The 12,693-nt window shown below is 39.6% G+C and overlaps 1 protein-coding gene across 2 annotated transcripts in view; it reads left to right on the top strand.

Annotated features, from left to right (window-relative positions):
* Positions 1 to 1,285: 1,285 nt before the first annotated feature.
* The window catches only part of EMC2 (ER membrane protein complex subunit 2), a 32,831-nt gene continuing 21,423 nt past the window's right edge, over positions 1,286 to 12,693 (top strand). The window contains exons 1-5 of one of the 2 annotated variants that reach the window (XM_015856121.3): positions 1,286 to 1,521; positions 5,387 to 5,500; positions 7,780 to 7,844; positions 8,854 to 8,939; positions 11,525 to 11,582. In XM_015856121.3, the coding sequence (XP_015711607.1) occupies positions 5,389 to 5,500; positions 7,780 to 7,844; positions 8,854 to 8,939; positions 11,525 to 11,582 (321 nt within the window). In that variant the 5' untranslated portion in view covers positions 1,286 to 1,521; positions 5,387 to 5,388. The remainder of the gene's footprint in view (positions 1,522 to 5,386; positions 5,501 to 7,779; positions 7,845 to 8,853; positions 8,940 to 11,524; positions 11,583 to 12,693) is intronic. The other variant, XM_015856120.3, reaches the window with a different exon arrangement.

Raw genomic sequence — 12,693 nt, 5'->3', positions numbered from 1 at the left:
AGATGCTGTAGAATTAGTTGGAAGTTGAGTGTTGCTGCACAAAGACTAAATAGTCTGACTTAGAAGAATATTACAAATGATCCTTGAGAAAGGAGAAATAAGGTAAATGCAGTCTTTCTAGACCATTGTTTGAATTGCAGTTTAGGTCTTACAGCTGTCAAAGTCATTAAACTTAATTACACTGTAGATTTTATTAAGACTTTTTTTTTTTTCTTTTTTCTTTTCCCTCTTTTAGTTTAAAACTGTTGATTTCCATCCTGTTTATAAGCTCCCTTTAAGTATTGGAAAGACACAATGAGGTCTCCCTGGAGCCTTCTCCAGGCTGAACAAGCCCAGTTGTCTCAGTCTGTCTCCACAAAGGAGGTGCTCCAGTCCCCTGAACATCTTTATGATCCTCATCTGTATCCTCTTCAACAGCTCCACATCTTACTCATGCTGGGGGCCCCACACACAAGTGGAGTATTCCAGACTGGGCCTTACTAGGGCAGAGCAGAGGGGGACAATTCCCTCCTTGTCCCTGCTGGCAATCCCTTTGGTTGTAGCCCAGGATACTGTTGGTCTTCTGTGCTTCAAGTACACACTGATGGTTCATATTAAGTCATTCATCCTCCAGGGCAGTGAAATCCTTCTCTGCAGGGCTACTCTCAAGGAGTTCTTGTCCCAGTCTGGGATTTCCCTAACTCAACTGCAGCATCCACTCTTGGCCTTGTTAAACCTTACAAAGGCTCACTTTTCAAGCCTGACCAGGTCTCCCTGAATGGCATCTCTTCCTTCTGCTCTATCAATTGCCCTACTCAGCTTGTTGTGGTCTTCAAACTCACTGAGGCTGCTCTCAAACCCACCACCCACATCACTGGTAAAGATGTTACAGAGTAGCGGTCCCAAGATAGACTCGTGGGCTACACCTCTAGTGTCTGACCTTCACCTGGACACAGAGTCATTTACCACAACCCTCTGGTTGCAACCTTCCAACCAATTCCTTATCCACTGTACAGTCTACTATTTGCACTTGTATCTCTCCAATTTAGCGAAAAGGATGTTAATGTTTGCCCTGTCTCGTATTTTCCCTTAGCACCAGCTTCGACCATTGCAGGAAACAAGATGTATGGGCCTTCAGTCCACTCAACACAGATCCGAGTTTTCAGTACATAGGAAGGCTGGCATTCGCGGCCCACCCGCTGGTGAGGGCGGACCGCCGGCATCCCCACGTCGGGGCGGAGCGGTGCGGGCTGCGGGCGGTGCCCCGCGGCTGGAGGCCAATGACGGCCGGGACCGTCACGGCTCCGCGTCACGCGGGCAGCCGCCAAGATGGCGAAGGTCTCGGAGATGTACGACGTGACCTGGGAAGGTAACGCCGCGGCCGGCCGCTGGCCTGCTTAGGGACGGACCGGGAGGGCCTCGGTGCGGAGCGGAGGCGGTCCTGCCTTCGCGGTCTGCTCGGTGTTCGAGCGGGCCGGAGCTGGCGTACTGTGGCCGGGCGGTGAGGAGAGGTGACGGCGGCTCCTGCCGGGAGCTCGGGATGTGAGTGACCGCACCCGCTCTCACCTCTCACCCGCTCTCACGGGAGCAAATAGCTCTCGGCTCACCCAAAGTCCCAGTGCTGCTCTTTAAGAGCAAATAGCTCTCGGCTCACCTCCTGGATTAATCGGCAGTTTGCATCAGTTCCCTCTCTGCTGGGGGCTGTAACAAGGTTTGAGCAGGCATTCAGATTTGTGTTTAAGCCGTACTAGCCAAGGAGACACCAAATAACAGCTTGGATGTCAGGCTGGTGGTAGTTTGATGGGTCCCTGATGAAGACACAGCAGTCCCTGGGGGGATTTTTACTCAGCTGCTTCTTGATGCCATCTTCCGGAGTGGGCTTCTTACTGTTTTCATTCAGAATTTGGGTAAAGACTAGAAAAAAGCATCTTTCCTTATCATACTTTATACTGTCTTTCATGCCATTATCTATTTGGTAGATATAGGGCAGTTCAGTAAAGTGTTATTTCTGCAAGTTCTTTTATGTATGCGGCGAGAAGGTACTTCAACAGTTGTGAAGCTTTGGCTGGGAAGTTGCAGGGTGGAAAAGAGTGTTGATTGACAGCCAGCTGAAAAGGCTGGTGACATCCAGATTTATATCAAAAATAGCACAGTGAGCAGGAGCAGGGGGTGATCGTCCCTCTGTACCCAGCTCTTGTCACTCCTTGAGTGCTGAGTTCATTTTTGGGCCTATCACTAAAAAAAAGACAGCGAGGTCAAGATGCGTATCCAGGGGAGAGCAATGAAACTGCATAGAATCTGAAACACAAGTCTTAGGAGGAATAGCTGAGGGAACTGGGATTGTCCAGCCTAAAGAGAAGGCTCAGGGCAGACCTTATTGTTCTCTGCAGCTGCCTTATAGGTTGTGGTGAAGTAGTTGTCAGCCTTTTCACACAGGTAACAATGATAGGTGATGGCCTTAAGTTGCCTCAGGAGAGGTTCAGGTTGGATGTTAGGAAAAATTTCTTTAATGAAGGAGTGATGAGGTTTTGGAACAGGCTGCCCAGTGAGGTGGTTGAGGCTTTCAAGAAGAAGAGTAGATATGGAATTGAATGATGTGGTCTGGAGCAGTCGCAGGCACAGTTTGATGGTTGGACTAGATGATCTTAGTGGTCTTTTCCAACCTTAATGATTCTATGAAGTAGTAGCGAGTAGGCTGTTGCATGGGAAGGAAAGTTGTGTTGGGCACTGCTAGCAGTATTGTTAGGCTTTCCCAAGTCTAATGCACGTCTGAAAATAATATTTCTTTTCTCTGTCATTATGAAATGTGTAATAGGATAAGTGAAATTCTTGAACACACTGTGGAAATACTCTTCACAGAGAAAAAGACATTTCTCTCTAATTCTGCTGGTCCCCAGCACAATGAGGGGGGATATTTATATATTATATATTTATTACAGGGTCAATCCAGGAGGGTTGTGAACTGGTCCCTAAGGGAGAACTTGAACACGGCTCTGAGAAGTGATTGTAGCGTATCTTGAATTTGTCTATAATGCTTGTTTTTGTAACTGGTTGGTATTTATCTTAAAAGTGTCCTTTGTGTACCGGGTTCTTGATAAACAGGATGACTTACTTAAATATTGCTCGAATATCAAAAGGGGACCAGGGGTTATGGAAGAATTACAAACGTGAGGCATGCGAAGTACATTTTGTACTCTATTTTTCACTTGTTTTTTTTTCCTGTGACAAAGCTAGATGTTAAACTGTGATAAAATTGTAGTTTAGGTAAATGAGCTGCACAGGTGTGAATTAAAATACGTATAAGAATTAGAAACTGTGCAGTGACAGGGAGCCCGGAATTGCTGGTCTGGCGAAGCAGTGCAGTGCTGTAGATCAGCCTGTCAGTACCAACTGGCCATGTGCATCCTCCTGCAGGAACCTCATAGGCTGAAAAGGACTTGGAGAACGCTCATAAATATTTAATGTTATTTCAGTGGCACATTAAGGATGAATTTGGCCCATGAGTGGTTTCTTTGGAAAAGATACAGTCTATATAAAGTTATTTTAAAGACCGATTTTGTAGCACAGAAGTTAGCCTGTGTGTGCAGGATTAGCTGCATAGGATTAGTCTGTGCATGTGAGGCCATATTTTTTTGCAAGGATGTGTGTTGGTGAACACTGTATACAACAAAGAGAAAAGCCCAAATGAATTGTAAAGCTGAACACTGACTTCAGCATCTCTACTCATTAAAGACATCCACTTTAGATGACAAAATTGCTTCCTTCCTCTGACTTAGATGCTGAATTCACATTTACTATGTACGGGAAGACTCAAAAATAGCAAACGGTCTCACATTTTGTCTCTGTCATCATCTGTTTGCAATTAAATGATGATGAAATGTTTTTGTTGTGTTCCATACTGTGTTTGCTTGCTTCTTTGTATTTCTGTTTTCTGCCAAAACCAAAGGACAGACCAGTTTACTCTGGATTTTATGTATGAATGGATGTGATTACAGCAGGCAAAGGTGAGATCCTGAGATTTGAGTTGAGGCTGCTTTGAAAGCGGAGTTGATGCAGCCAAAGGCAGCACCAGCACTTCCAGTTGAATTTCCTTTTCTTCTTCCTGCAAGCACAGAGTGCCGGTCAGGCTAGGGTAAGGTCTGGGGTTGGAGACCTGCCTAGAGCAGGAGCCAGGGCCATACAGACCGTGCGGGTGGAGGTGAGACTGTTCTGCCAGTGGCAGTGTGGCTGTGGGGGTTTGTTTGCTTGGTATTTTAAGAGGAGAGAGTTGAGCTGAGGTGTGGTGGGAGATTTGGTATCTATAAGAGAAGGGCAATATAAAAATGAGCTCCAGAAATGTAACAGCTAGGGAATGGCCAGGGTGGTGGATTTTATGTGTCAGGGTGACATTTTGTCTTGTATGTCTTGTGTGTTTCTCTTTGTATGCCTCTGCTAACAGAACTAACTACCTTCATCTCATGAGGTGCTTTTAGATACAGAAGACTTTAAACCTGTGGTTCACCTGAATACATATGAGTTATTATAAAAAGGCTGCATAGTATCTGCTTGCTCAGCCCATATTACCTGATACTTTAACAGAAACAAGAACAAAATAGGCTCTGTTTCCTTTGGCTTCCTGTAAACTGCTGTGTGTCTTTAGGGAACAACAAGCACTGTGGCAAGTATCCTCGTTCCTTTGCACTTGACATGTTTTGATTTGTATGGGCAGGAGAGCCTAAGACTAAAAAGATGCATCAAGACCAACCTGCATTCATGACAGAAGAGTAATTGCATCTAAAGCCAGGCAGTTAATAATCAGAGTGGTTACCCTTGTATTACATTTGGTTGAATTTCAAAAAGCAAAATGTAGCACAAAGGCAGTTTTACGGGTGATCCCAGATGGCTTCAGGTAGATAGAACGAAGTTCAGTGCTTAGTTTTTACCTGTTGGTCATGTTAACTGTGTGTGTTTGAAGGTGCAAAAAAAGTGAACCGCTTTTGAGTTCTCATAGTTATTCTAATGTTTTCTGTAAGTGAAAATGTATTAATGTGGAGCAGAAATAGTTTTGATGTTGTTTGTAAATATAAGTGTAAAACTATGTGAAAGAAAACCCTTGAAGCCTGTTTTTCTTAAAACCAGGGCAACATCCATTAAATTTTATTGCTTGCTGTGTAACCACTGGCCTGCAAACCTAGAAGTTGAATTATTTATATTACAGCATGAACGAGGCTTGAGTGATGCAGCTCCAGAGGTCCAGTACATACACGCATCTGTTCTATAGTAGTTCCCTTCTATTAGTAGAAGTTGCTTTTTCAATTCTGTTGCTTTCTAAACCGTGTTTTGTATGCATATTTTAGGAAATAAAGGTTAAATTCCATTCCTATCTGGAAATCTGAATCTTTTCATTTCTTTTCACTTTTTCCTTTAGATATGCGTGATAAAATGAGGAAATGGAGGGAAGAAAACTACCGAAACAGTGAGCAGATAGTGGATGTTGGAGAAGAGTTAATTAATGAATATGCATCTAAGCTTGGAGATGACAGTAAGGAAATGTTTGTCAAAGTATCCATTGCTTTTATTTCCTTTGTCTGATTTTGGTTTTCACTTTTTGACTCCTTTTTTATACTTCTCTGTTGCCTTTGTGTATCTGATTGGTAAAATAGGACTTTTTTTAGTCTGAATATGTTGCCAGAATTCCCAGGTTTTATTTCTTTCCTGAATACAGGCTGCAGTAAAGACAGATGTAAAAATTACTCACCAGAATAGTTAGTTTAGTATATTATTAATTAGACCATGATGTGAAAACAGCATATATATTTCATTTAGCTTTCATTTGACTGATTTTCTGTTCTTCAGCAGCACTGAAATATTAAAAAAGGTAATCATAGAATGGCCTGGGCTGAAAAGGACCACAATGGTCATCTGGTTTCAACTCCTGCTATGTGCAGGGTCGCCAGCCACAAGACCAGGCTGCCCAGAGCTGCATCCAGTCTGGCCTTGGATGCCTCCAGGGGTGGGGCATCCACAGCCTCCTTGGGCAACCCGTTCCAGTGTCACCATCCTCTAAGTGAAAAACATCCTCCTAATATTTAACGTAAATTAAATGGTCTCAGTTTAAAACCATTCTCCCTTGTCTTATCACTGTCCACCCATTCCCCCTCCTGCTTATGTGCTCCCTTCGTGTACTGGAAGGCCATGATGAGCTCTCCCCAGAGCCTCCTCTACTCCAAGCTAAACAAGCCCAGTTCCTTCAACTTTTCCTCACATTTGCTCCTGCCCTCTGATCATTGTAATTTTATAAAACAGAGAAAGATTTTCCAGAATGAAGTCATATATCCTGCAGAAATTAATATTAAAGCTGTTTTCTTTATAGCGTTACGCTAGTGATATTATAGATGAAGCTTAAATCTACATTTTCACTATTCATGCAATTATTTTCATGTAAGTTTAACTGACTTATACTAATTTCAGTAGACAGAAGTTTGTCATACAGTGTTTCATATTGAAAAAAAGTTGTTTTGGTCAGAACCATACAGTAGCACACTACTATAAGCATGATATAAAACAAAGTATTAGAAAATATTACTTGTGTACTTGCAGGCTTGAGTATTAATCTTGCACAAGCAGGTTTTTATTTTAATGATAGATTTTTTTTCTTCATTTCCCTTTTTTATAGTTCAGATAATTTAATATAAACTTATTGTATTTCTTCTAGTCCTTGAATTTTTATTAATTGATGTTGAGTGGAAACAAGTGGATTTTTGCAGTCATATTAATGCATTGTATTTACTAATACCTTACAGTATTCTAATAATTTTGTTTCCTTTTAGTAAGTTAACTTTTATCTTGAGTGTCTGACTGTATCTGGTGTTCCAGAATTCACATGGCTATTTCAGAAGAGCATAGTCATGAAGGGCCTCTAGAGATTCAATACCTGAAGGCACTGTTCTCTACTCTGAGGGATATTACAGTGTAGCTGTAAGGAATGTGGTTGGTAGGCTGCAGTATGGGCTTTATACAGATACCTACAAAAGAATTGTCACTGTTTCCTTCTTACTTAGAAAAAGAACCCTTTGTAAACTAAGCTTGGTTTTATTCTCAAGTTACAATGTTGTTTGCAATTTATGAGTTACATTTTAGTAAGGAGTTGTTGAGGATCTTGTTCCTCTGAGTTTGGAAGACATTAGCTTCTGTTTCTGTTCTGAAACATATGTAAATCAAATCAGGTGTTCCTAGTAAGTTTAGAGCACTTGCAGTACATGTAATGGCAGAAGGAAACATTAATACATGTTTTTTATATAGCTTGTATAGCTGCTCTGTTAAGTTCTTCAAATTCAAGAACATAGTGGACCTAGAATAGAACTAATATAATCTGTCACTGATTTAGAAAAATTGCTCTATTCCAGGAAGAAAACAATATAAAACTTCTGGCAGGAAACAGTTAAGGGAAATTTGTTTCCATTCTAACCTGTGGCTGTTTTCTAGGTCTGTTCAGAGAGCGTGTCCTAATGGGGATCTGTTTAAAAGTTTGCAGCTATGATGTTAGGAATACCAGAGTATTTGAGCTTTTTACCTTTTGGTGTGTCAGGAGGTACTTTTTTACTGAAAGCAATAAAACTACTTAAATGCATTTTTAATTGATTCCATCAGTTTCTTGAAACGTCCATTGTTCTGTAGTGATCCACAGAAGTATGAGGGGAAAAATATATGGACATAGTTCATTGATCTGATTTTCATCCTAGGTGTTTCCCTTTATGTTAAAAAAAAAAAAATAAAAATGATGAAATCAGTTATCTCAATTTATGTCTCTTTTGTGTCCAGTTTGGATAATATACGAACAGGTGATGATTGCTGCCCTGGACTGCAGTCGAGATGATTTGGCACTGGTAAGTTTTTAAGCTGACTTTTCTCTCAACCTTTACGTTTTCTTCCTTAGTCAGGATATCTTCCTATCTTCAGGATAGCAGTTTGGACAGTTGTAGGATATTCTGAACTCCATAACTTGGCCTTGTAGGATATCAAGAAATAGACTGCTGAGAAGAAACTGCCTCCACCCTCCTTCTTTAATGCATTTAAGTAGATTATGTCTCTTCCAAAATCTATTAAAATCTTCACAGCTTCTCTGATACGGGCTAAATTTCACAAATACTGATGCTGCCATGTTGTCCAAAATGTGTTTTAATTAAAATTAAAACAAGTGAGCTACAAACCTTGCACTGCTGTGTAGCCACAGCTATGATATGATTCCTCAGTTCGCTCTGGGGAAGTTGTAACTCAGTCCCTCTACCAAACATGCCATTTTTGGTTTTTTTGCTAATCTAGAGCAATCTGTCTATGTTGAATTCCTTTTATCCAGCCCAGATGTCTCATTGATTTCAGGAGTTAGAAGTTATACCTCCTCTTCCAACAGGCTCTAGTCAAGCCACTGACAAACATTTTCTTTGGATTTCAAAGTTTTATTTAAAAAATAAACACAGAGCACAGAATTAGCATCGTTTGTTCCATTATAAGATATCCATTTATTAAGGAAGTATCACGTAAGTTCTTACTGTCTTTATTTTTCTTAACTGTCTTGTGTTATTATGAGGAAACTAAGTAGACTTCAATGTTTCATAGCATCAGAACTCTTAGTAAATGAGTTTACTTTTGAGGGCAAATAACTATTTCCAGGAAGCCTCGATGATCTAAAAAACTAAATGGAAAATATTTCTTAAAATGAGTCTTCTCGCAAAGTTTCAGTTTCTGAACTTCTATCTATCAATATATTTTATTGCTTATTTAATAAATGGTTGTTTATTTTTAATCAGAGGTCACGTTTCAGGCTGTTGAATTCATCAGCTTCTCTTTTCCCCTGCTTCTGCGTTCACTGTAGTATTTTTGATTTTATTTGTACAGTTTTGTCTTCAGGAACTAAGGAGGCAGTTTCCTGGGAGCCATAGGGTGAAGCGATTAACTGGAATGAGATTTGAAGCTATGGAAAGGTAAAACCTTTATTTAACAAAAAAAAAATATATTTTCTATGTGGAAAAGTGCATGCTGTTTCCTAAGAAGGAATTCAGGCATAATAAAAGCATGGCAAAGCAGTGCTATCCAGTTTCTATAAAGAAAATAACGGTGTGCATGATCATGTTATGTTTAGTCATTTTTTATTGTGTTTTTGCTTGTACTATACAGTGTTACATTTTTGCAGTGTTCCATCAGACTTGGTAGATTGGAAAGATCTATTACTTGACAGTCTAAGTTATTATACAGTAAAACATGAGGCACTTTTTTGGCAGGGTCTGTGAGGTATACATTTCATCTTGCAGACCTAGGGCAGAATATGAAAATGACTGACAGACATTTTTGCTTCACTGTACTTCTGTGCTCCTGATTGCTTCAAAATGGAGCTCTTTTTCTTTGTTTTCCAAGTGTTTATAAGTCCAGTAGAACTTAATATGAATCACTGTAGAGTTCTTTGTAGAAGCAATTCAAGAATGGCAGAAACTAAAAGAGGAAACATTGTAAAATATCTTATAAAATGTTTATAACATACCAAATTTAATATGAATTATTAAAATAATGAACAGTTGAGAACTTACTTTTCCAAAGGAATAAACTTCATTTTGTGCCATACAGAGTTAATGGGATTTCGAGCTTTTGGCCCATCTTTAATAAAGGAATCGGAATTTAGAAATGAATGTCTAAATACTTTTAAATAATATATTTATTAAGCAGATGTTCTTTATCCGTTTCCTTGCAAAATTAAAATTGAAAGTATGGCTTGATATGATCCATGAGTGAAAGTCATTTGCTTGAAACAAAAAGGGAGGATAACTGAGTTTCATTAGCACAGGAGCAGTCTTGGTGCAATTAGAAGTTCCAGGTTTCTCTACGTGTACCCGAAAAATTTCCATTAAGCTTACCAGTCTCCTTGTGGTGTAGGGTAGGAGTATACTGAGAGAGCTTAGCAGTGTGTTTTCCCCCCCTTTTTCCCAAAACCAAAAGTGCAGATGATCATAATTCTGTTCAGGTGTGTTTGTCTACACTGAAGGATGGTACTGCATGGAAGCAGATCTCTGTAGGGGATAATGTCCCCCCAGACACTGTGTGTTGTTTCAGCAATGAAGTGGGACTGAGCTTCACCTTTTCACAAGCATTTTTTAAAGTTGTTTTGGCCAGTTTAAATCCTTGAGACTGAGCTATGAGGGGAGCAGAGTAATGGGAGCCAAGGTTACTTGTGAACAGGTTTTCACTGGAAACTGGAGGAGAAAGAGGGGCTTTGGGTGTGGGTCGTTGTGTAGAGAAGCCCATCTATGATTATTCTGAACTGTGCCCTAGGAAGTCCTGCCTCTTTCCACTGCTTATAAATGAAGCCTAAGGATACCGTGTCTGGGGTGATCACATGCTCTGTAGAAGTGAAGTTCTCATTAAATTCTGAGTGCCTGTGAGAATTGTTAAAATTCTGCCTTTCTCACCAGAAAGGGGAGATAATGAGGAACATCCTCATATACACTTACTGATCAAGAGAATACTCTTCTGGAACTTGACTTAGTTAACCTGAGGTTATGAGCATTGTGTTCAGCCTTGTGAAATACATAGGATAAAGGTAACAGCTAATGGGGAACACAGATATGGCATTTAATGGTATTTCTGCTCAACTAGCTGGTAGCAGTCACCTTCTACTCATTACTGCTCTTGTGCTGCTTTTCACATTTGTGCTTACACCTTATGGTAACTGGGACTGGAAAGCTGAGCTATGCATGTTAGAGCAGCGTTCAGGAAGCAGTGCGAGTATGTAATGGGTGTCTGAGGTGAGAAGGGGATGTGCAGCAACAAAATCAGCAGTACCTTGGAAAAACTGCTTGTCAAAATATTTGATAAGAAACAGAGCATGCCCTGGTTGTGTGGTGATAGCTTGGTAGCTGTGTAGTCCAATGTATTTTGAGTTAAATTGTTTAATTTGTCCAGTTTGTGTTCTGCACGTGGCTGTCTAAATGGATAAACCTGTTTCCCAGAAGACGTACAGTGTTTATAGCAGCTGGAGTAACCTATTTCGAGCAGACTTCAAATAGCAGAATTAATTAATAAAACCTATGTAGTGGTGGCGGAAAACAGTTTCCTTTCACGATTTGTGTTAACGGTCACAGTTGCTGTAGTGTTACAAGTCCCTGTAGTTTACTGATTGCAGTTTAAATTTATAAAATCATAACAGAACAGACATACGAGAAGTTCTCAATTGCAGTAATGAAGTGAAAATGTCATTATTTTGAATAGCCTATCAGATTTTGGGGTTTCTGCTACTTAGGAAAGAAGAGAGACTTGGGTTGTGGTGATTGGATCTGTGGGATACAGAAGAACAGAAAGAGGGAGTATGAAAAGCTTGGTGTAAAATGTATGAGTTCCTGAAATTGTATTCCATGAATGAATTGCCATTTATTTTATATAACTTTGCCTGCACAATTTTGTTTGCATAATTATATTCCATATGAAAAGTACAGGAGTGTTATTAACTATTGCAAGGACAGTCATATAGCCAAGAGTTCTGTTTTAGCAAAAAATAAATGTGAATGATTTCTTTAAACAGGTATGATGATGCCATCCAGTTATATGATAGAATTTTACAAGAGGATGCGACCAATACGGTAAGTTTAAAAAGTTTATTTTTAACTTCAGCAATTTATTTGAAACTGACATTTTGTGGGTTTGTCAGTGTTACTGTATTTGTTTCCTTTAGCTTCCTAGTATTATCAATGTGTGTGTTACCTTTGTTGTAACAAATAAGATTCTCTTTGAGATGATGTGGCTTAATACTATGTCTCCTGAACTTAAGCAAGTATTATAGCTGTTAATTTTTCCAGTAATCCTTAGTGAGACATAGGTTGATGTCACTTAACAATGATTATTATCAATTGTTTGTTTGAAGTATATGTTTGTCTGTTACTTGATTTTGAGGAATTGGGTCTCTGTTGGTTAGACTTCTGTGCAAATAAAATACTTTGTCTGTTGTGGACATTTGGCAGTCTCTTGTAAACCCTCACTGGTACATTTTAAACCTCTGCCTTTCTGCACTTGTCTTGTTTGATGTGTTCTGTTATTTAGGAGTCAAAACAGATTATGGGGTTAGCAAGGCTAATTGGTATATCAAGTGCAAGCACTTGCATTAAGTAAACCATTACTGGAAAGAGGATGATGACAAATTATTTCAAGGCGACGCATCTTGAAATAATACCAAGTTGATCTCTCAGACAACAGTGATAAAGTCAGTCATTTAGCATTGATTTAAGTCAGCAGGTTTTTGGTGTGTAGGTAAAAAGAGCTATTTCAGTTCTTCACTCCTGGTTTTCACTTTCCCTCAACTAGTTTGTCTTGAACTTTGTTTGCAAGACAAATGTAGCTGATCTTAGTAAGTCTGTAATGTTTACAGCAAAAAGTTTTAACACAAGATGTATGGATTACTGACATAAATTTTCATGTGTCTTAGCAATGCACAACCAAAAATACATTAAGTCTTCCAAGTCATATTAAAATGAGAAGGAAACCATCTAAAGTGAAGCAACAAGAGTAGGTCACTTAGGTGCACATTTATGGCTTTCTGCTAAAGCCTTTGGAAAATGGAGCACCATATACAGTGACATCTGTAGACCACGGGTCTTTGAAGAGTACATTTTTTACTGTTTATTTTTTCAGTTCTCAATGTAGCTAATGTCATCTGAGTAAGGTGCTTGTTGGATAGTTTTCTAGAACAATATAGTT

The sequence above is a fragment of the Coturnix japonica genome, chromosome 2 (genome assembly GCF_054131305.1).
Source record: "Coturnix japonica strain WE chromosome 2, WE-NBRP24, whole genome shotgun sequence".
NCBI lineage: Eukaryota > Metazoa > Chordata > Aves > Galliformes > Phasianidae > Coturnix > Coturnix japonica.
This window is presented reverse-complemented; position numbering and strand designations above follow the sequence as displayed.